Source organism: Pomacea canaliculata, linkage group LG12, assembly GCF_003073045.1.
Source record: "Pomacea canaliculata isolate SZHN2017 linkage group LG12, ASM307304v1, whole genome shotgun sequence".
In the NCBI taxonomy this organism is placed as follows: domain Eukaryota; kingdom Metazoa; phylum Mollusca; class Gastropoda; order Architaenioglossa; family Ampullariidae; genus Pomacea; species Pomacea canaliculata.
The window spans coordinates 18,229,691-18,253,642 of record NC_037601.1 but is presented as its reverse complement, the minus strand read 5'-3'; the positions used below and the strand labels follow the sequence as shown (position 1 = coordinate 18,253,642).

The 23,952-nt window shown below is 44.9% G+C and overlaps 1 protein-coding gene across 1 annotated transcript; it reads right to left on the bottom strand.

Moving 5' to 3' along the window:
• Positions 1-332: 332 nt before the first annotated feature.
• On the bottom strand, positions 333-17,366 carry LOC112576605. Its single transcript, XM_025259185.1, has 5 exons — positions 16,948-17,366; positions 10,435-10,971; positions 6,089-6,226; positions 5,328-5,441; positions 333-3,103 (listed from the first exon to the last, which is right to left on the bottom strand). The coding sequence occupies exons 2-5, from the start codon at positions 10,726-10,728 to the stop codon at positions 2,768-2,770; spliced, it is 882 nt and encodes a 293-aa protein (XP_025114970.1). The 5' UTR covers positions 10,729-10,971; positions 16,948-17,366; the 3' UTR covers positions 333-2,767.
• Positions 17,367-23,952: the final 6,586 nt, after the last annotated feature.

The window sequence follows — 23,952 nt, the reverse complement described above, 5'->3', positions numbered from 1 at the left end:
TGCAACACGCGGTCTCTCTCCCTACTTGGCACAACAATGGCGATTGTTTCCGTACCGCCCGGGACAGCCGTTAAATTTTGCAGCGATGTCGTCCCCTGCCGCAGCGCTGCTGCAATAGGTGGATGTAGATATCAAGCTAAGTAGGATGGCGCAGGTCAGGCTGACCGGGGTCAAATCGTCTTCCGCAAGACTGTACGTCAACAGAAGCACATGCTGTGCAGCTAAACAAGCCGCCAATCAGGTTGGCCGGATACCGACACTTAAAGTTGTTTTTGTCAACAAGTTTCGCAAAAAATCGGACAATGAACATAAACAATAACATTAATGTGGGAAATATTTTTGAAATTCTTTTATTTCTGCAAACTGGAATTATAGAATAAGAAACACATCGTTAACTGTCATTGGCGTTGAGACATTCAACTGTTTTTAACGAACGAGTGAAAGTAAATGTCCTTTGCAAACGAACGAGTGAAAGTAAATGTCCAGTTGCAAAATGATAAAAAAGACAATTTAACATGAAACAATGGTGTAGTGGAAATAAATAATGTCTGTGTGACGAATAACAAATGCATCATAACAGAACAACCAGGAATAAAATTTACTAACCAGAAAAGCTGTGTCATCCGTTTGCAGTCTGCACCAGTTACACATTCAACTCACCAAGACCGTTCAAAAATATCTCAGATACCTTTCGCGATATCTAGTAAAGGGCGGTTTGTTTTTTTTTTTTTGTTTTTTTTTTTAAGTCGAAGGACAACAAGAGATCGTTGAACAAACTGCAAAAGCAGGTATGTAACAAGTGAGTATGACAGTCAATGCTTTTGCACCCAAAGAGTAGAGTAACAGTGCTCACTGGTGATGTGCACCCAAGATGGACGCAGAGATTATTAACAGGTCTGAGGCTCAACAAAGCCATTGACAACAGATTTATTTATATTATATCTTTTATCTGAGGATACTGTTCGCACATAATCAATCATGTAATCAATCAATCTATGTAAATGATTCACAGAAAAGCTCAAATCTGGTTTTCCCAATTCCCCACAATTCTTCATGCACAGTTTTCGACAATGCGCGCGCACACACACAACTGCTTCTTTCCGGCTGAACCGCTGATGTTATCATTGCAACAGGAAGAAAGGGCCAGTTGAGGAACACATCAACTGTTTTTATTCTTTGTAATAAATCAGGAAATACTGGGCTCATGAAGTGCGTGGGTGTCAAGTCAAGGTCCTCATCCTTACACGTCATCTCTCTTTTACCTTCCTGGAGGAAGGGTTGCATGACATTTTGCTTTTCCTTTTACACATTTACTAGTGACCGTAACTTTCACATGCTGAACGGATTCTTTGTGCACTTTTTTGTGAGAAACAAGAATAGAAACGCTCATGCGAGCGGCCCCTAGCACATTCGCGCTTATGTAGGTCTTCTCTCCTACATACAACGACGTCGTGCAAGCGACCACCTGCCAACGTCTTGCACCCTACTGCGCATGCGCCAAACAGACATCATTTTATCACCTCACCCCTGGTCTTGGTGTCACGAAAACCATTTCTCGGTGACACGGTCCTGCCGCGCCCAGTTCCTAATGGGAGTCTGTCGTCTGCAACACCCACCGCGTGTAATGGGAGCCTGACTCCGCCTCCGCTGTCTCCAGCAGTCACATGACTTGGCTGTCATCCAGTGTAAGTATCAGCTTGAAGATAAGACCGAACTGTGTGAGGAAAGTCACAAAGGAGATAAATTGTTTGGTCACAACCATGCCGATGATGAATCTCAACAAACAACAGTATCTGGTAGTAATCGTCTCGGGTGTCTTTAAGAGTACATCACAGGTCACGCATCCACTGACATACGTACTGACCTCCGACCCCCAAAATGATCAACACTTTTCAGTCTCCATCGTGTTGCAGAACGCTGTTGTTTCTAATGCCAGGAGCCACACACACACATGGTGGTCACTCATTTGTTCCAACATACAAAGAATTTTTCTCCTGTCTGTCCACTTTCTCTTCCCGCCTCTCGCCAGACTGACTTCGGCATCTCCCCCTTGACCTGTTGGGTCTTGCGATATTTGATCCCTGACCATTAACAACAACAGCGATAAGATTAACGATAGAACTCGTGTCCAGTGTGTCTTTATCTTCTGGTCATCTACCTCGCACTAGTCAAGCATTTCAAGCGCACCCCCGCACATGCGCACAACATGTAGGAAGTTCAGATTGAGAGAAGCATGGGTGTGCGGGAGTTGGGTGAACCATGAAAACGTGCGGACGGTGCCAGACGATTGTTCCACGTGAAAGTCGTTTGTATAATTCGACAGGGATTGTGGCAGGGGATGGTGGGTGGAAGAGAATGGGGAAAGGCCGTTAAGAAATCTGAAATACAGTTCATCAATGGAATGGTCACCGGATGTGGACATGTCTCACCACTGCGATGGAACAGAATAACAACAACACGTGACTGAAAGCCCGCAGTCCGTAGCTGTGCGAAAGGAAAGCTCGCTCAATTTTTCCCAGCACCTGAAGAAAGCCTCCCGTCGACCTCAACAGCTAGGATACAACGTCGACGCATGCGCAGGAATGGATGACGTCACAGCACACAAGACGTCACAAGCTGGAAGCGGTACATGATGGCGTCATCGAAGCGTTGAGTGACGCGGTTGGCCGACGACAGTTAGACGTGACGACTAATGAAAGCATGGAGGAGGGGGAAAGGAGCGTTGGGGTCGACCACCAGCTCCCGTCGACTACACCAAGAGGAAACATCAAGACGACAAGATGTCCTCCACCGAGCTGTCGTTGTCGGTGGTGTGGATGGCTAGTCCACCTATGGGCACGCTGTCAAACTTTTCATCGCTGGACGAGTCGTTGATGTCCGCCTCCTCGCCGTTGGTGTCCGCCACCTCGCCGTTGGAGCACGTCTTGTCGTCCTCGATCTCGTCACCCGGGGTGGGCCAGTTCCAGCACAGGTTGTTGCACTTGTGCTTGGCGAACACCGACTTGATTCCGCTGGCGCCCTTGTCGGTGAGGCCGTATTTCTTCTCCACGGAATGGATGCAGGGGGTCGTCAGTTTGTAGCCTTGTTCCTCCGTGTGGATACCCTGCAAAAGGGAGGCAGAGAAATAAAAATGCGGAACGTGGAACGTGTCACATTTTATTTGAAACAGAAATATGGAAGCCTTCTTCTCCGTCCCCTCTAAAAAATGGCCACGGAATTTTATGTGGGAGGGAGAGAGAGAATATTCAACACAGAGAATACTGAACACGGAACCCTATTTCAACCCTATTTATTATTCGAAAATAACAGAGAAAACTGTATTTTCCATCTTTTATTCACACACCTGTCCCACACCTGCAGACGGAAACTGCCGTAACCAGTATCACAGGTGCAGACATACAGGTGCGCACCTGACTGACTAGGTGTTGGGTTATATTTCTGTCAGCAGTTTCCTCCACTGCTTGGAGTTCCCCATGCAGCTGAATGTCCTTACTGACCCCTGACAATGAGCGTTTGACTGACAGACATGTCGTGAACCTCACAACAACAAGCTACTGTGTTGGGAGGGGAAAGCGGGACAGTGGGACAATTTTTTTGGTCACTCGACTTCCTTAATCCAACTTCGCAGTCTCGGTACTGGGTGTGACCACCTCGTGTCTCTCACTTCAGTTGCTGTCGTGGTCGCATTCACGACGAACGACTAAAGTCAGGTTTCACGGAGGCAGACACAACTGGGGTCGTAGTCATGAGGCGAGGGTAAGTCGTTGACCCAGGGCAACATGGGAAACTCAAGTTTTCGAAAATATAAAGCAGTGTTCAAACCCAGCAGACGCTGTTTTACCCCGTAGATATAGTTATGAAGCGGTGGCAGTATGCCCTGGGGTAAGAAACAGGAAGTAGTGTGTACAGGATCTAGCTATCGCAATGTCAACTGAAAACAAGAGGCTCACCCATCTTGTCCTTCTTACCCACGAGGAAACAATCTACTCTCACTTCATAGCTTAGGCCCTTGGCGAGTCAGCATCAAGTGAGAGCTTAAAAGGCAGGGAGGGAAGTAACTCAGATTCAAAGGGAAGTTATCTTTTCTGAGAAAACGTCTTTGCATTAAAGTTATCAGGAAAATATCTTTATAAAGTTTCTAGCACATTTTTGTCAAAAATTTAACCTATCGTAGCATATTACAGTCTGAACTTTTTTTTTTACCAGGAACTTGAAGAACATGAACTTTCCTATTTTTAGCTAAGTTGTTGCTTTTTTAAACTCTAGATTTTGGTTGGTTGACTAGGAAAGTGCTTCCGCCTATAGAGGAGAAGGGAAGAAATCAGGAAAACCAGGGTCTCCCATAGGTGTCTCATACAGTGTCCGGAGACGAGATATGAGCCAGGGTCTCATTAGTGATGGCAAGCGATTGTTGTAACCACCACACCACCAACTCTGTTTCCTTCCGGAACTCTTTTGTTTCACTCGGACTTCCACGTGAGCCGTCACTACTTTCTGACCTTTTGATGACCAGTCCCTACCTTACAATGACCTCGAGCTAGATCACTGAGAAACAAGCTGATACAATTATTCTCCATTGTCTTTGTTACATCCTCCAGGATACTGATGACGGCAGGGAGGTAAGGACATCCGGTACAGCGACAACTACGGCGATTTGGTAGAATGAAGTTTAGTGACTGGCAAAGTTTAATTTCACATCGCGAAATACTGATTGTTGTAGAGTAGGGAATGTAGAACATGACAGTACATTTGGACAAAAGTAGCTAATTTATTTAAGAAATGAAAGCAATCCTATAACCCAGTGTATTCGCGGGCAGTGAAATAAGTGGTTCACTGTGTCTAATATACGTTCGCAAGCCCCTCTCCTTCTTCCTCCCTTATTCCCCCTGATCAGATGATCAAAGAACAAAAACTCTCATGCGATATCAATCACATTTAGAAACATCAAATTTTATAGTCCTAGAGTAACTGTCATTGCAAAGCTCTGACTTCCGGGTTAGGACTACCACGAACTGCACATAAACCTTACTTAGGTCATCACGATCATGCACGGGGCGCGTGACGAATCAGACCTTCCTCTCGAGGAAAACAGTGACTTCCATACAAGGTAGTGTTTAAAATGAAGCGACCTGATCACTTCCTGTTAATTAATATGCTCGTGACAATGCCTTGTTGTGGGTTTTCAAGTTGAGCCAAAAATAGAAACAGCTATCCAAGTTTAGGAAGCACTTCACAAAGAGGATACTCTTCGTGTGATTATTTACGAGATAGTTGTATTTCCTATAATCTCTGTGAAATTAAAATGGAGGTGAATTGTGTGAATTTACCTGGAATCCACATAAGACGAACTTCTGACCGGACTCGTGGTATGTGAAGTGAAGGAAGGCGTCCAAGGAGGATGGATCCTTCCTGGCTTTCTCCCCATTCTTTCGCAAGAATGCCTGAACACACACACATACACACAATCAATGCATTCTAATATAATATCATAAACCAACTCATTACTTAAACATTGCATTACTTTTTCCGCCGGTGTTTGTGTGTGTGCGTGTGTGTCCGTGCTCCACATGGCGGTTAACAGTTTTTGCCAACGCTGAATGACGTCAGAGAAAATGCCAGATGAGTCTGTTAATGACATTTTTGTGCTCATCGTTCGCCGACTCTGTGGAAATGGTAAAGGTCAGCCAGTCAGTCTTTTTATCCCACGGCATCTGATCCAAGCATCACATAGTTTCGTGTCCTGAAAGCATTCACAATCGAATTTCTTCCACCAGCCTTCTTGGCCAGAAGACGAAGATCTTCTTGCGGGCTAGGATTCCACACTCCAGGCAGACATGTCAATAAAAACTTTACCTGGACGAAGATGGATGAGCTCATTTCGCGCAACCCCACCCTCTAATTATCCGAAATGCTTGCATTTCAGTTTCCTACCCGCCCTGGTGTTGCTGCTTGCTTGTCGGAGGACTTTTTTTTTGTCTCCCTGCTAACAACTCCACCAGTCGCCTCATGCATGCGTTGGACAAGGGGACAGACAGTTAAACTGCCTGCACAAAGCAAGCCACATTCCTCCCTCCCGCTTCACACCTACCTTGTACTCCTCATATTCCGCCAGGTTCTCCTCGATCAGCACCCACTCCTCTTTGTCCAGAGTTCGACTGCGGTGCAGCAGGTAGGAGCCGACACCCACTTTCTCCACCGTCGACTTGAGGGGCAGCGTGAAGGTGATCTGGACACAAAAGACATGATCGCTGTAGAAAGTGGGAGGGGTGAGTAAACAACCCAACAGCCATCTGGCCGGTAACAAGCTGCAATTTTCTTTAAAGAAAAAAGAAAAAAACCCTTGTAACTGGTGTGTCAGCAACATCAAAGGAAGAAACTGTTTGATTGATGACTGTGGGTTTTCCCCCCTGTCCAACATTGATGGAGAGTAATGTGTGGAGTTGGTCTCGGCAATGTCGCGAAGAGGTTAAATCAACCCTGACTGATTTGATTGGCTTTGTATGTCAGGTGTTCATAGCCGGGAGTGTCCTGTAGGCACGGCCGTTATGTTCATTCTGTCATCATTAAGCTGACACGACAGGATAGAGCAAATAACGACCAGTCGCCTGACTACACCCGGTAAACCTCTCACCCAGAGCAGAGACCACGTGTGTCATAGCCGTTGCCATGGAGAACAGACGAGACAGTCTCCAACATTTTGACCTCATGGTCCTACCCGCTTGACCAGTCGTGACGTCATGACTTTGAAGGGGAGAGGCAATCATCCCCAATAAAAATTGCCACCCTGATATAGGCGAGTACCCTATCAACCTTTGTTTAACGATGGCGGATTACAGCGTCCAATCCTTTTCTCCGTACCGCTATCACCACCCTCAACCTCACCGACTCACCCGTTTAAAACCCCGATTGCAGTAGCCGTTATCATGACGTTGCAATCTTCAAACACATCCGGTGCAAATTACGGACGACACCCGAGCTATTTTTATTTGCATGGATGGACCGCAGCTGTGAGATTCCGTGGAGCTCGTACTCCCTTCCTGTATGCACGACCCCTGACCCCTACCCCCTCAGGTCATACCGTCATGCCTTCAACAGGTATGTGCAGTGAGGACGCATGCCTACAGGGTGACAACATTTCCCGGCCTCGTCTCTGGTTGGCGACTGACCCCAGCCACCTCTCGCGCGACACTGTTGCTGTTGGTTTACCTGCATGACGTCATGGTTCAAAAAAAAAAAAATAAAAAATTCTCTACTCGGGCTAAAACTACAAGTCGACACAAATATTCGTTTACAAGCTTCTTTCAACTATGCACACGCGAGCTCATCATGTTTTTGTTTTTTTTTCTAGAGAATTCTCGAGCTTGCGGGGGAGATCATATTGCAGATCGGTTTTAGTCTCTCCCATCTTCACCCCCACCCACATACGTATAATTCTCTCCCCTTCCCCAGATCTTTGTCTGATTGCAGGTGTAATACACTGGGTTTGTCAGTTATTTCAATTGAATGTCTGCAGGAGTGCGGTGGGGAAAGCTTACATTACGGGTGTGAATGTCAGAGGAACGGGTTGTGTACAAGTGTCACTGCATTATGCTGACAACACCGCTTGACGTCATAGCTACCCGTGGTTGAGGGGATCGGGTTGCCTTTAGGCAATGTTAAAATACACCTGTGTTAAACACTAGTGTGTTACATAATGTTACAAACATGTTGAATACGTGTTATCAGTGTGTTAATGCCGAAATGAACCTTTCTCAACTTCTTTTCCAACATTTTCTCAGTCTCTATTTCTGAATGTGACACACGGGCTTATAACAGTGAAAATTGTTACACTTAGGTAGTGCAGAGAACCGTAATTATTTTCCTTTTATTCTTTTATTTTCGTTAGTATGTTACAGATTTTGGAAGATAAAATGGCGTCTGAATTTGATCGAGGCATGCGTATCGTTTGTACATCTTTTTGCTACACTCACGCCAGAATATTAACCTGGAACTTTTCCCTAAAGATTTTCTAAGGGTTCGGTGTTGAGGGGGGAGAGACAAATAGTCTGCGTGATGCCAGACGCTTTGTGTCAGAGAACGCAGCGAACTTTGCGAACTCTGCGAGGCACTAGGTCGGGTAAAGGTCACGGAAGGCCACGGTGCGGCGCGTGTCAAGGACTTCGTTTCTTTTTCCACTTCCTGTCTGGTTTGTGCCTCTTTGTCCGCCGTCACCACCCTCCCAGGTGTGTGCACGTACGCACTGGCCGTTGACCTCAGGTCGTACCTCCACCCACCTACCCCCCTACACACTCTCCTTCCCACATGCGAGATGTTAGTTCTTGCCCCTCCTGTTTCCCTCCCTGTTCAGACAAGCCGAAAACCCTCATCCGCTCGAGTAAGTGATGATCGCAAGTGGTCCTCCCTGCCGAGGACTTGCCCCGACTCACGTACACCACAACGGTCGTTAGTGAAGAACGTCGACTTCAGGGCGGACGTGTCGACATGCTGTCGTTCTCGTGTCCATCGACTCACTTAACTGGTTTTAGTTGACCCCGTGGCATGGTGCTACAGTTAGCAGGCCACAGCAAAAAGATCCTCTTAAAAAAGGAAAATATAACTGTTTCGGGTTATTCTTTATTGTTATTCTCGTAATAGTTTCTACCTGTACGCCCTTGCAAGCATTCTTTGTTTTGAATCCCATTTTTAGATTACCCATCAACACACACCGCCCTCGGTTTTCTCTCGTGCACTGACAGTATCTCCTCCTTTTGTAGAACTTGGCAACACACCTCCCTTCTCCGCACCGGTAAAAGGAGTTCACCCCTCAACCCCCACAGCAAAATCTTGTTGCTTAATCTTTCCTAAAGGCCTCCCGGCGGTGCTCTTCTATGGTGGTAAGGTCTGTCGGGAAACGATTGGAGAATGGAAGAGAGAAAATTGAATTTCCTCGATGATAAAAGCACAGGCGAATCCTTCAGAGAGCTTGGAAATTTGCATCAGATATATGATTGTGGAAGACAGCGCGCGTGTGTGTGCAAGTACACGCACACATAGCTCAATGCACGGTCAGGCAAAACGAACATTCTCTAACGATCCAAACAGCTAAACACGTGACAAAATACGAATACGTAATGTTTATTCAGTGTATAGTCTGTCATATCCAGTTAGTAAAAAAAAAAAAGACAACAATAAACTTCCGCACACTGTGGTCATCAGCTCTTCACAATGGTTGAGGAAGCCTCTAGTCCGGTCACATCTCTTTCTCCCTTCCTTGCTGATTCCATCGCAGTCACCACGACCAGCAATTAAGCCTCGAACACCACGAGGAGACTTCGCCCTCCTATTAACAAGCTTCGAGCGCTTTCTATTGATACAGTAAGGTACAGTCGCACAGTGGCAACAGGTGAGCATTTACGACCCAAGTGCAAGACAGTCACTGTCAGTGTAACATTTTTTTTTTTTATTCTCTCTTTATTTCGTTCCGGGGACCATGCCAGTAAATGTAGGACTCCAAGCTTCTTCAAGTAACAAAGAGCTGTTTTTTTGTCCGTGTCCTCCCATGGCCTCTATTCCAATGTTGCCCCCTAAGACCTCAGGTCTGTCCGTGTCTGCAGGTTAAGCTCATAGGCTGTTTTCGGTGTGTGAGAGAACACTTCGTTCTTTGAGAACACTTTGCCTTTATGTTCGAAAATACACGCTTCCCACTTTTTAGAACCTTGCCTACATGGATGACGCGCGTTCGAACTAACTCAAGATTTCAGCCCTCAACCGCCCCTCGTAGGAGAAGTGGATTGTGGCCAGAAGGAAGCGCCAGCCAGACAGACTATTATTAGCGTGCTCACGTGCTCACGCATGCAGGAGTGTGAAGGCAGCATAAGTGTTGGTGCAAGTGCATGAGCACCTGCTGGTGGATTCGAACGGCGCGACTGTCATCTGTCGACCAGGAAGTGAACAAACCACATCAGTGGTGACTGCGCTTTTGGCCTTGACCAACGTACATCCGGGCATGATTCACAAGTCCGTAGGAGGGACCGCGTCCTGATGTCATTCCTGACAGAAGACTATCGATGGTTTTATAAATTTATTTTTGGGGTGTTCACAAGGGCGCTGCTTAAAAATAATTCGTTTAGCGCGTATGACGAACCATTATGAGCTACGTGAATTTCCGTGATTCCGCGGAGCCCACGTACCGAAAAGACAAGCACAACGGCGAGGTTTTACGAACTGCGAAGGTTGCCAGGAATGCAAATCCGTGGTGTCATGATCTCCACCGTTAAGCAGGGGGGCAGGGGAGGTCACGGCCTAGCTTGACCCGCGATACTCGTCCTGTCAAATCCCTTCCACCCCTACTCCCACCCCATTAAGGCGAAACACCCACCCAAGCAAAGCACATCCCATCACCAGCTGATCCACAAGCAAGAACAATTTTCGACAGACAGACATGGCACTACTCACTTTATCGCTGGTGTCGTTGACCAACTTGTTGAACTTGCGACTGAGGCGCCTGGCGATGATGTGCTTGAAGATCTCCTCGTCGCACATGGACTCCGTGCCCTTGGCATGACGGAAGACCTTAACCACGGCATGCTCCCCCTTGCGGGGCCCGTCGCCCTCCAGGTGGGCCCGGTAGATCTTCTTCCGCACACCTTTGGCCGACGAGCGCGTGTGGAAGCTGGCCCGGTAGTTCTTGCCCGTCAGGTCCGGGCACGAGCTGTTGGTCTCATTGCGAAGGCGGAAGAAGGAGGACATTGATTTGGCCAGCTGCACCAAGTTGGACCTCACGGCGGGTCGACGGCGGAGGTTGAGCTGACCCCGTTCAAAGCGATTGGCAGCCGTTGCGGCGGAGTGTTGGAGTTCCCACCCGACGGTTGCAAATACTCCTAGCGAAGTGTAGAGAGGACTGAAAGTCGTTCACGGATCGCTGAACTGGATGGGTGTGGGGTGTCTATCAGCTCCCGCTGGACAACTTTCTTGGTGCCTCCATCTGAAAAGCTGGTGAGAAGAAAACAGTTGGTTTTTGTTTGTTTTTTTTTTTTTAACAGAGGATGAACAAAAATGAGTTACGCATGCTTTCATTCTCTCAGTCGCTCAGACAGAAAGACGAAAGGATGGACAGACGAGTAGATATCGAGTTACAAGCTCTTTCAGGAGTCGCTTAAATATCTAACCCAGATTCTGGATAGCAAAACACGATCTAGTACTACACGATTTGCAAGCTACACACCTAATGTGAGTGGCTGGAGGAATAATGTCTGGTCTGTGTAAAAAAAAACCCCAGAGCAGGAAGGAAAGTAGAAGGTAAAAAAGAAGAGCCTCTCTTCTGTGTGTTACACCGGCAGTATTAGTAGTTATGTTGTCAGACTATAATCTTCTGCTCTCCCATGTAAAAACACAATATTTTGGGAGAGATAACCATCTACGAACCTTTTTTTTTTGGAGGGGGAGGGGAGGGGAGGATCTTCTACCCACCTGCCTTTATGGTTAGTGTTTCAGGCGTGACTGCATTTCAGTGGGGGAATAATAACAGGCTTTTTAATGACAAGTACCCGATGAACTGCTGCGCCAAGGCCCTTAATGATCCTGGCATACTGCAGTTCGCTGAACCGAAGAATTATTAATGTTTTTCCCCAAGGATATAACAGTCATTTCCAAGGAGAGAAGAGAAAAACACGTTGGCATCGATAAAAAAAAAGAAAAGAAGTCTCAATTAAAAATGCGTTGACGCATTATAGATGTACAGTAACATTCCTTCTAAAGAACTATGTTCACTCGATATACTAACAGACATACGACCGTCGTTCTTACACTCTCTTACAGTTATATCTATACCTTCTTTCTTCAATGTAACTGCCAACTGACTGAACAGGGGAAGTTCATCCAAGAGACAGGATCCCTCCCTACACGAGAAGCGCATCACTCAGACACGTTCGGACCAGCAGACGGCGCCCAGGAGGCCAAATGGTCGCCAATGGCAACAATCGATGGAGTGAGCCGCCTCCCAAGACATGACTTGATCACCATTTTATTTATGCGTCCATCAGACGACCCAGATATCCAATACTAATGGTCCTCATCACAGCCGTCTCATCTTTCCTCAACAGAGAACTCGTCAAGGTTTTTCACGTCTCAGCGGGAATCGAATAACTCTTCGCCAAGCGTGAGCGAGAGAAGAATGTAGAATCGAACAGAAGGTATTTTGTTTTATTTTTTCCCCCCGAATATTTTTTTCCTGTCGGTGGTGGTATGATGTTTCAAGGTAAAGCTAGAAGGCATCGTGCCCCAGACCGCCTGTTGACAAAGACAGGTTCAGACAAACTCCCTTCTCCCGTTAAAAAAACGATTGTGAGCACAAAACCAACAGGACCAGTTGTAGGACATCCAAGTCGGACGCCGATGAGACGCTGGAAGATGCAGCTGGTGTCAGGACACATCAGTGGTGAGTGCAAGCGACTAATGCCTCACGGCTACTGCACATCAAAAATTTAAACTTTAACGGAAAAAAAGAAAGAAGGTGAATATATTCACTGGACGAGAACGCTTTACTCAGCGGATGGAAATATTGATTGAGCGCTGGAATGGTTTGCTGATGTCAGTGAATACTGCTCTCTAGTATCCTAGGGAACGATTTATTGCAATGTTATTTCCTGATTTATTACAATGTTATTTTATTTTTTTGCACAAAGCGTGTAGTGTTGTATCGTTGTACCGACGATACGTCACACTGTACAGATGGATCTCATCTCGATGTTAATAAACCTTTTACAGGGGATCTCTAAGTTCGGTGTATAAAGGGTGTATAGTGGATCTTGCACTGATGCAAAACTTGAACATTGGACGCTTGTACAGTCAATGTACAGTCAATGTACAGATACCTTCTACAGCGAGTCTTCTACTGAGGTTAAAGGTTGTTCAGTGGATCTTGTACTGACTGTACTGTCAGATGGTGTGTACACGGATGTTGTACACGGGATCTTCGACACTTATGAAGTGATCGTTGCTGCGAGAATCCGTGAATAAAAGCTTTAGTAAGGCACCGGACACAAACACTGACCTGACTCTGCACTTACATACTAATGTACACTGGATCCTATACGCAGACCTCGTTTCATTATACATACAAATAGCCGTTTCATTATACATACAGCCAGTCGTTTCATTATACATACAACCAGTCGTTTCATTATACATACAACCAGTCGGGTATCGATCGGATGCAGACCGTATCAATCACGTATGACTTGTGCCGTGAACTTCAGCTGCATATTATAAGCTGCACGACCATGCATTCATTTTCTACCTGTTGTTATTGTTTGTTTGGTCACAGCTGTGCATGCTGAACAGTTCAGCTTCCTGCATGCGCCATCTTTAATTTTGTCACATATAACTTATTTAGTCTCGTCGGACTAGATGAGACATCGAGACAACATTATCGTCCGTCCATCTCTCAGCCTGGGTTCACCTGCTGACAGACCTGTGCCGTGGATGTAGCCTTGTAACAAGGTGCAATTCGCACCTGCTGCATCTGAGTCTTGTGATGATCGTAAATATACAGAGCAAGCCCAGGTGGACCGTCGCCTGAGGTCACTGGCTGGACTGTCGTGGTCCTGCCACGTGGCACACCCAGCGCCATGTATGGTCGTCTGCCCCAAAACAACACAACCGCCGACTGTCGGATCCTGAGAAGTCAATGTGGGTGACGCAGTTAGCAGTTGCCACGAGCATGGGGGGTATCTGCGCACTGCCTTGTGCAGGGAGGACTACATGGGTGGTGTAACAGCCTTGGGTTTATAGCTTCTTCGTTTCTTCCCAGTTTTGAGACGCATTTAAAATGGGATACTTGGGATTAAGATGATGCAATTCTATTGCTACGGGTGCCATACAACACAACAGGCGCATTTTCAAACTGTATCCCCCTCCTCCTTTTCCTCTTCTCCCCATCTCTCTCTCACATACACAATTGTGTCAGAAGCCTGAATCATTAAAAAAATAAATCGTATCTCTCTCTCACACACTCATAGTCAGCTGATGTTGAAGTCAGCAGCATCACTATGACCAGCTGGTACCCACTGATGTACTTCAACCCTGCGCGGTTTATTTTTCAACTACATTGGATTCTGACGGTGGAATGCGTGGTCTTTATTGATCACAACAAAAACAACAACAACGTACATCAAATCCTGTTTACTGTCTCCTTGTTCCTGTTAGCAACCAAAGTCACGGTGTTCAGTGAAAAGCGCAGTACACAGAGGCAATGGCGGCGCGCGCGGAGGCGTTAGGTTCGGAAATATGGGTCGGGGGGGTTGTCGGGTCGAAGCTGTGATGTGATAGTTTCGGATATTTTTCTCGAACCTTCTTACGTGTTCTCCGGAATTTCCCTTTCTCGTCGTTTCGTAAACACGTGGTCCGCGGGGCTGGTAAACAGGTCTGACTGGGGACAATGGAGATGAATGGGCGATTGGTGTGATTAATGGGCGGCGTGTCGATGCTGTGTATCGGGTTCGGTTCGAAGGAATTTAGAATTCTGAGTGCCCGATGGATGATACTTAGCTAGCGGAAGATCCCTCGACTAAACTAGCCAATTAGCTTGTTAAGAAGAGTAATTACTCTGCTGGTCTTTCTTCACATCCTTGTGGAGGGCGATTGGAGACACTGATTATTGAACACGCATCGCTCTCCAATGTCTTGCTTTTTCCTCACCGACAATCATGTGACTAAAATGTCCGATACACCTTTCTGCTTTCGTTCCTCCTAACAAGGATAACATCCAATCCTGATAAGCACATACCCAAGACAACACAGCAACCTTTCAAAAAAAAAAAAAAAAAAAAAAATTCATGACTACCGGATGCGAACCTAGTCGATTCCTGCTTTAGCATCCCTTGCTCTTGTCAATCGTCTCCTCTTTACGACATGTCATCAAAATGTCATTAACATCCCTTACAAATTGCATCTGTCAAACTACATGCCACACGATGCATGCCAAGTGCTGCATGTTTTCTAAAGTGATAAGTGACAATAGTTCAGCACAACAAACAGCAGGATACCCTGAGTGCTTCAGCTGCCAGGGTAACCAACCACTGTGGCAGTCTTACGTTCACCCTGTCCTAGTTTTTCTTTTTTCCATTCGCATGTACACAGGATGTACTTTTGATTGTTGACGCTTGATCGTGTGAACCAGACATACTTCCTCCATTATTTTTTTTCATCATTATTCAGCAGGAGCGACTTTTCTTTGTCCTGCTCTGAACTTAGACGGTCAGAAGTGACTCACCCCACGGACCTTATTATCACAGAGATGGCCCGACCCTTCTCACCTTGCTGCGTCCTCTTAATGGTAGGGGCAGGGAAGGGCAAGGGTGACCTTTGTGGTTGTAAAGAAAAAATAATGAAGAAACCTGCGAAACACGCAATACTAGAGGTTTATTGCGCCAGTGCGCACACACTCCACAAGGCCGCGAGAGGTGGCCGCACACTATTGCGAAGACGCAAAACCTTTTACGCACAATACTCAGAAACCAATGTTCGCATTCGTTTCATTAACACATTTTTTTTTAAAAAGACTGGTAGGTAGAGTGTGACGGACTTTCTCTCCCCTCTGTTCAAATGCCTCTCTGACATAAGATCGCATGCGTGTTTATAAACAGGTTTACACAACTATAATTATATATTTCTATGAGTGCAACTATTTTTAAAAGGTCGTGGTGTTAAGGTCTATATATCATAGCTCTCAAAACTAGTCAAGAATAGCGATCGAATGCGTCCTGTCAATCAGATCCTTTCAAACCCTGAACCCATGATCGTCTCCATGATCGACAGGACTGTGGATCGCCCATTAACACACCAATGCCGCCGTGTGAACCACTTGCAGCGGGCACCGGGTCGACTGGTGCATGCAAACCGGCAGCATGGTAATGAGAGCGAGACGATTAGTCCCCTTCCCCTACCCCCCACCCCCCTACACAACGACCACGACCACCGCCATCGATCACCTTCCTCGATGGCCTGACGCCAGAACTTTTTGACCCTTTGCCAGACTTGCAGGCAGGCTTTTACAGCCATGGTGTATGATGAAACCACCAGGTGTGCTGAACGGATCCGTTGGTGCTAAAAGGGTCCTGGTACTCGTAGACCGCAGCTGAGAATATGTTACATGACTGCCTCTCATTTTGTAACGAATTGGAAATAGGTTTTGGTTGTTGTTTTGCTTTGCTGCTTTTGTTGTTGGTTGTTGTTTTTTTGTTTTTTTTGTTGTTGTTGGGGTAGGGTAGGGAGTTAAGCATTACTGTTGGTTTTGTAGCTACGAAGTAAATTAAGGGTCTCGAGACATACAGCAGAAGCCCTGTCATGCTCATCGTGAAGACTGTTGAGTGATAGCTTTGGACTCCTTCCAAAAACCGACCAAATTTTTTGGTCTTAAACCCAAAAGAGAGAATTAAGAACTGGTTGCAGTGCATTGTTTACAAGAGTGTTTACATGATTTAAATGTCTAGCTGTCTGTGTCTAGTCATCGTGGATATCCCTCCTGAGCGCTGTCAGTCGTGCGTTGCTGGGGTCAACGAGGACAAGCGTAATGTTAAAGAGATACAAGTATAGGGCCCAGCAGCCCAAGACCTCTTGCGTGACCAAGCAACACACTCGACTAATTAACGAGCGGCTAAACGACCTTGTTGAAAGGAACTACGTAATAATTCTAAACTCAGGCTCCATTGTTAAGACTAATGTAGGATAATCTAATACATTAAATGCCAGCATCAAATACCTTGACCCCTCCCAAACCATCCTACCCGCTACTGCACCCCTCCCACACACACACTCATCCCTAACACATTCCTGAATGTGAAGCTCCGACGGTAGTATTGATATTTCTCGCAAATATCGACAGAAAGTCAACACACTTCTCGTTACGTCTCTCTATCTCTCTCTTCCCTTCTCTCTCTCTCATTCCGCTGTGATCAATAAGTGGCTTACCTTTTCGCTCAGACAAAAGATGCCGATGCTCCAACCGAACTTCTCACGAATTTCAAATGAGACGCGATACCGGTTAACGCGATTCGTGTATCCGGCGTTCGTTCGCTCCTATCGCGTCGTCCCCTTGGCCGCTGCCGTGCGTTCGTTGGCTGTCGCACAAGCAAAGTGATTTCCCGAAGCTCGGCCGCTATAATTATATAGCGAGGGTTTCCCTCAAGAGCAGGGTGTGCGGGGAATTAAGAATGGGGAAGGGTGGAGAGGAGCGAGCGTTGCTGACGTCACATTACGGCGCGGGGCGCCGCGTGGCGCGAACAGTCACTCCCCGACGAGCACGCGGCAACGTCGTGCAACGTTTGGTATGGTGTTCAAACGCTGTCATAATTGTGTGAATGGTGGAGTGTTGATGAGAAGGGTGCGACCGATCGACATTCAGTGTACGATGGAGTCTGTGATTATATACAGGTTACCACTGTAACGTGTAACACTGTATATACTCACTGCTGACCGCCGGGAATATCTTGATCAGGGAGTAGATGTGATTTATCTGCATTTCTCCCGTCCTCGTCGTTTTATCCTTTCTGTGGCTATATTCATCTTTTTGGGTCCGATATACTTCAGTTGATGTAATTATATCCTTTGAGTTCACTCCCTATTCGCAAAAAATTGCAGACCTAATCTCTTTTCAGAGACACGGATCCATTTCTGCAGTGCAGTTAATTCCTGCTCAATAAAGAAATGTTAGCTAAGACCAAACTTCAGACTCTTTAAATTTTTAATACTTAATTCCCCCTTTCCCCTTTTCATGAATTTTTCTCTAACCCCCGCTTTTTTCCTTGCTTCTTATCGTCGTTTTAACGACGGGTCAGATGAGCCAGGGCAGAGCATACGAAACATTTTCGATTACAGTTTATCAAAAACCGCCGCCGATTTTTTTTTTTTTTTTTAAAGATTGGGGAATCGCGGGCGGGAAATAAATAAATCTCAAGGTCAGAATAATAGTACAAAATAACAATTTTATCTTGTCCAGGTTTTCATAATATTTTCTCTATTTTCGAATGGGTTCAGCTGTGGCAGGACCAGACGCAAACTTGACCCATTTTGTTTCCTAAAAATAATGAGGATACTAAAAATAAGGATGCGTACGTCGGTTGAGCACTCCCACATTTCAAGCCTGATGGTGGTGGTGGGGATAAAATGATTTAGTAAGATTAACATAACCCCTAACTATAAGTGCTGACACAAGCTCGACTTATGGTAGCAGTTTGAAATACAAGAGACCGCATAGGCCTTCAGTGGAATCTCACCTCACAGACCATTCAGTGGGGTGGATCGACATAGAGAGCGCGTGTACTTGCGTGCACAGCTATACATGTGTGTGTCTGCGTGTGCACGCGGACGGGTGACTACAAATTATGACTAGGATGATTCAGAGATTTTCACAATTAAGGGAAGAATTGTATAAACACGAAAACGAAAGGGGAAAATAAAAAAAGGAACATTAAAGGGAAAAATACATCAAAACAAAACAGTTAAACAACAACGATTGCCTAATCTGGTTCCTTCGTTGGAATCTCGTGTAGCTTACTCCAAATCTGTTGACTGCTACTAGCCTATTTCTTAGTCATCTTAGTCAAGCTGGCTAAAATCCGTTTAGCTCATTTTTTTTTCTTTCAAAAAATCTCGCTTATGTGCTAAGAATCTACCCCACCCTACACACACTACCCTAAGATCACGTGGTGGTTACTTCAGCTTTAGTCATACAAAGGACCTATACAAAAATCATAATGCTCCGTTGAAAACAGTGCGAAACTTCCCCAAGTTTTAACAGTAAATTCCTTCTTGTTGTTGTTGCTTTGTTTGTTTTTCAACACTGAACAATATATGTTCAGTTTGAGTTATATTTCCTCTCTAGAAACTTCGTGAAAGGAGCCAAAGTTCGATCATGCAATTCAAGGGAAATAATGCCTTTGACTGTCTTGAGTTATGCTTGGAAGAGTTCCTTCTCTTCAGATCGTAACCTTTTCCTTTATGACGGGCGCCGGCCATTAAAAAAAAAAAAAAACCCAAACAAGGTATAAAGACCTTGAGGTTCCAACTATGTTTAAAAATGGATGTCAATAAAATTGCACAACATTTAGACCACTAAAAGTGCATCGTAAGGTAAGTTGGACTAGTAAGATTTATTTCTTGACAGTTGAACTAGATGGATATACACATTCCTGAAAGAAAGCTGGACTATGTGGATATACTTCTTGAATAAAGCTAGACTACATCTTTACATTTCGAATGCAGACAAACCACGCTGACTCTAGCTAAATCAAAACAGTGTTATTAAGATGATGATGCTCCTCCAACGTTCGAACTGTTAATGTTTGACTTGGAAGATTTTACGGTCTGGTGAACAATAAATTAAATGATTTGTTATTTCGAAAAAACAATAACACAAAAAATAGGAGTGTAAAGATTTAAAAAAAAAAAAAGCTGATCTAATATATAAGTAGTACTAGCTATTGCTTATACCCACTCGACCTCTCCGCTGCAACCTCAGGTGTGACAGATGACCTTGTCTGGGCAGTGTAGCTGGTGGCACTGACGCAGTCTTATACCTGTACGTGTCCTGTGGCATCACCTGCAGTCTGCCAGCTGTTTACCAAGCAGCAAAGAACGAGTCGTGGGAGTTTCTTTAATCAACAGTCGTCTTAAGCTCCATGACCACAGCTGTGGTGATCTTCCTAGCAAAAGAAGTTTATACCAGTCGAACGCTGACGCCACTAAATTGCTCCTGCGCACGTTTCTTTACTCCATTCTTTCCAACACTTTTACATTTCTCTCTGCACTACAAACCTCTTTCACTCAATCATTTAATTTTTTTTTTCGTTTAGGTCATCGTCAAGAAATTGGACACTTTATGATGTCTCGCTGCGTGGCTTTCATGAAAAACTGCGCCTTGTGCAAAAGAAAAGACTGTCGTAAACAAGTTTAGTGTTGATTCTTTTTAAAAGTGAAAGTTCAAACTGAAGTCAGGTACGGCCGGGTGTCATACATGCCACTCTCCTGACAGTAACAGATTGTTTCAACGAGGTCGATGCGTGCACTGTGTCCGATGGGGCTGCCGCTGTATTGTCTGGTGTGTCGTGATTGCTCCCATTAGGGTGGTCCCCGAGGAGATATAGTTTACCTTTGTGCAGGTGGTCTGGTCTCTAATTAGTCAACACTGTCCGAATAAATGACAAAACAGACGAGAGAGGGAGGGAGAGAGATGGAAGGGAAAAAAAACCAACATAATGGGACGTTCAGGCGGACTAAGAGATGTTGATCCATAAAGACCATGATAATGAGAGCAACTATAGACACGCGGCCTGTTGTCAGGTGGTGTTTGTCTCGCGCTCTCTCTCTCACTCACGTGCCTGCTAATTGCGCACTCGTTGTCTGACAGCACTGCTGCTAGAGTGCATGTACTTTCGTTCTTTCCAACCCCAAGAAAGATCTAGCCACATCAAAGATTCAAATGCTGTCATCCTAGCCTTTCTTGTGTGGTGGCTGTTGGCTGAAGGACAGGAAGGGATGCAAGCAGGTCCGGTTCTACCACGGAAGTGTAAACACGGGACATTAGTGCGTGATGTAAACAAGTGCTTGCTTCTACCAGGCGAGCCAGGCAGTCGCCCAGCTCAAGCATGGATGGGGAAGGAGGGGAGAATGGTCATCGTTTTGTTTTTTAAGTAACGAATGATGTTAAGATAAACATCAGTACTTTAATTGCAAGAAATCTGTCTTGCTTGTACGTTGACTTCGCCTCGCGAAGTTTCTCAGTCCACTGTGAAGCGAATTTATTTTCCCCGAAGTTTATGCAGGGACCTCACCCGAACCTTCTGATTGGTCCACTTGGTCATGTGACTTAATCTCCAACCCATATAGCTTTGCAAACACTCATGGCCTTCTTTCGGGTTGTCGTCTGCTCGACTTGGAGACTCGATCACATACGACAGTTTGTGGCACGAATAAGCAGCTTTAATAAATATTACAAACAATATCAAGGCTCGGGTAAGGTCTCTACATAACAATGCTTTGCGGATAAAACAAATTTGCCACCGGGAAAGCGCCAGCATGTGAAAGCGTCAAGGCGCATTTGAAGTGTCTGCACCGGGAAAGTGGAAAGCGGGTTGGAGCAGATCGAGACTGTAAATAATTTGTTATATGTTATTTATAGTCTCTGATTTGGAGGGGCAGGTGGGGAGGAGGGTAGAGGTCGTGGTTGGGTGGAGGGGTGAGTACTGACCAGGTAATTTACGTTTCCATATTTATGCTCACAGGAAAACTGCAGCACAGATTTAGGAACAAGAACACATAATTTGTCACGCATGATTTTTCTGAAATATGCTTTGCGCTCAATTTTTTTTTTTTTTTTTTTTTATATTTATAAATTTTAAACCAAGGATAAACGTGCGAGAGCTAATAAGAGTATTAGAAACCTCGACACTCTGAGATTAGGGTGGCCTAGAAACTCGAGATATTTTAGTTTTAGGCAGAAAAGAAAAACCAGATCAGTAGACAGTGCTGCGGGTTTCTTGTCTACATCAGTGTCTTTAGGTGAGTGAGTGAGTGAAATTTCCTTTTTCGTAAGTCTGTCAGATGTGGTAGGTGTGCAAGTGTCCGTGTGTGCATGACACACGCCTGCCATTGACAGTTGGACGTACTTTTACTTTTCGGACAACAAGTAATTATTGTTTATTAAATAAAGATGGGGATCAACTACCTTAAAAGTTTTCGTTTTAGTTACAATTTTTTGACTCAGAGGAGTCCTAATAATTCTGGTCTTTATGGGTCCTGTAGGCTGTAGTCATTATCATATATCACAACCCCACGTGATGTGGTCTGTAGGTGAGACGACAAGAGAAAAATCTTACTTGTGGATTTGGGGTTTGGATGAAAAGAGAGGAAAAGTAGTGTTTATTAGTAGGAAGCCATTGGGGTATTAGCCCTGGCTACGTGTTCTCTGGCGCCTGAGAACTCCGAATCGTGGTTTGACCAACAATACTGAATATTTAGTCAAATCATTGAGCAGAAAGACTACCAACGCAAGTACTGTCAAGTCTACCATCGCTCACTGGCATTTTTCCCTTTTTTTTTTTTTTTTTAAATCAACAGTTTCGGGTGAGAGAGAGAGAGAAAGAGAGAGGGGATGATAGATGTGTTAACCAGGAAACCAAACGAAACCCTTTCAGTTGCTGAAATGCAACATACCCAATAATTTACGCGCTGTTCACAATGGCATGGATTCCTTACACACTCTACATAGCTGTTTATAATGATTGATAGACGCTCTCTGCATTTTTCTTTTTAAAGGAACTGGGACAGTTTCAAACTTCTCATGCACTGTTGACGAGGTCAGCGTCCTGGGCTTTTGCACCATCCACCGGGCGTGCACCCTTAAGAATTTGCACAATCATCTGTCCGCCACAGACCTTTGACCCCACTGGATGTGGGACCAGCTTGCTTTCGAGGTCGCGACGACGGGTTCGGCATGTCATCGATGTTTCTATTTTGCTTGTTTTTTCTGACTATTTATCTGAAGTTGTTTATTTCGTTGACACATTCCTTCATTCCTAAACCTGTTCACACAGAAAATAGGCAGCGGAGATACACAATTCTCTAATGAATATTTGTACACACCCACATAAGCTTCCTGAGAAAACGCGGTATTCACATACACACACACACACGTTCTCTCTCTCACTCACACACCCAAATTCATTACTCACAAATAAATTCATTACATTTAAAGCACCTCTGTCAGGTCGATAAGCCTCCTATACCATGCATTTGTATCCCCCGAGCCTATACATTCAAAAATTCACACACACACACAATCAAAAAGAGGATTTTTCTATAACGGGTTATCTAATTAATAAGTGTACGCAAGCAGGTTGCCAAACGCACAGATAAAAGAGAAGATAGTGTCAGGAGTCGAACAGATGCAAGATACGTGAATGCGATTCACAGAGAAACAGAAGGTGACTGCATGGTGAATGACTGTACTAAAATGAGAAAATGTTCAGACTTAGTGTCCGAGGGTAGGGAATATAACAGCTTGGAATTTCATGACCGCGCACTTTTAGGGTGCTAGAGATATCACATGCACCGATCGGTCACGATATAAAGTAAGAACAAACTAGAAAACAGAAAAAAGAGGAAGGAGAGACAGAAAGAAAGTCTAGTAACTCTCGAGTTGAGGTTAGTTGCTTTTTTACATTGGTAATGGCAGATATATACACCGAATATATATATATGTATTTTTTAGATAAGTTTAACCATTGTCACTTCGTATAGAATGAGTTTAGAAAATTGAAATTACGACGTGGCTTCTCCTTCCTCTTCTCTCTTCCTTTGCTTCACGTTGCTTCACGCACTCGATCTCTACACTTCTTTCGTCTGTCCTACCTTTTTCTTTTTTCTCTCGTCATTTCTCTCGTGCAATTCTAGATTTCTCGGCCTTTTGGCTAAAATAAAAGTACAGTATAAGAAATGAAAAAGATGCGTTTCTTTCTTAAAAGTCTTTTAAACGTGTTTCTGAATGTCAGATAGAGAGAAAGGTAAGTTGTAATAGACTACAGGGATGAAAGAAAGCTCATCGTCCTTGAGTTTGTTTGTTTGACCGGGAATTGTGAAAGGATCAAGAATCAGATAAAGAGCACTCAGACCTGAAAGGAGTAAAGACAAAGAGAATATCTGCAAAACACACACAAAAATATAGAGCGATCTGCTTGATGGTATGGAAACAGAGTGTAGACATTCTCCCACTGCTAAATCCTCCAGGCTCTGTTATTGAAAAATCGATGATATGTTGACAAAAGTCAATGTTTGCACGTACTGTTGATGTGACTGGTTGCCCTTACACATAGCTGGTCGAACTTTGTCCAGTAATACCATTAATTCCTAACCTTTGCTATACATGTATGTGCTTAACCTATATAATGGTACTCACACAAAAAGACATTTGGAAATTCC

Excerpts from the sequence above, each read along its gene's own strand:
- LOC112576605 (XM_025259185.1), bottom strand. The coding sequence starts at position 10,728 with ATGTCCTCCTTCTTCCGCCTTCGCAATGAGACCAACAGCTCGTGCCCG. Across the intron at positions 5,442-6,088 it reads CGGAATATGAGGAGTACAAG|GCATTCTTGCGAAAGAATGG; the intron begins GTAGGTGTGAAG and ends GTGTGTGTTCAG. Across the intron at positions 3,104-5,327 it reads TCGTCTTATGTGGATTCCAG|GGTATCCACACGGAGGAACA; the intron begins GTAAATTCACAC and ends TCCCTTTTGCAG.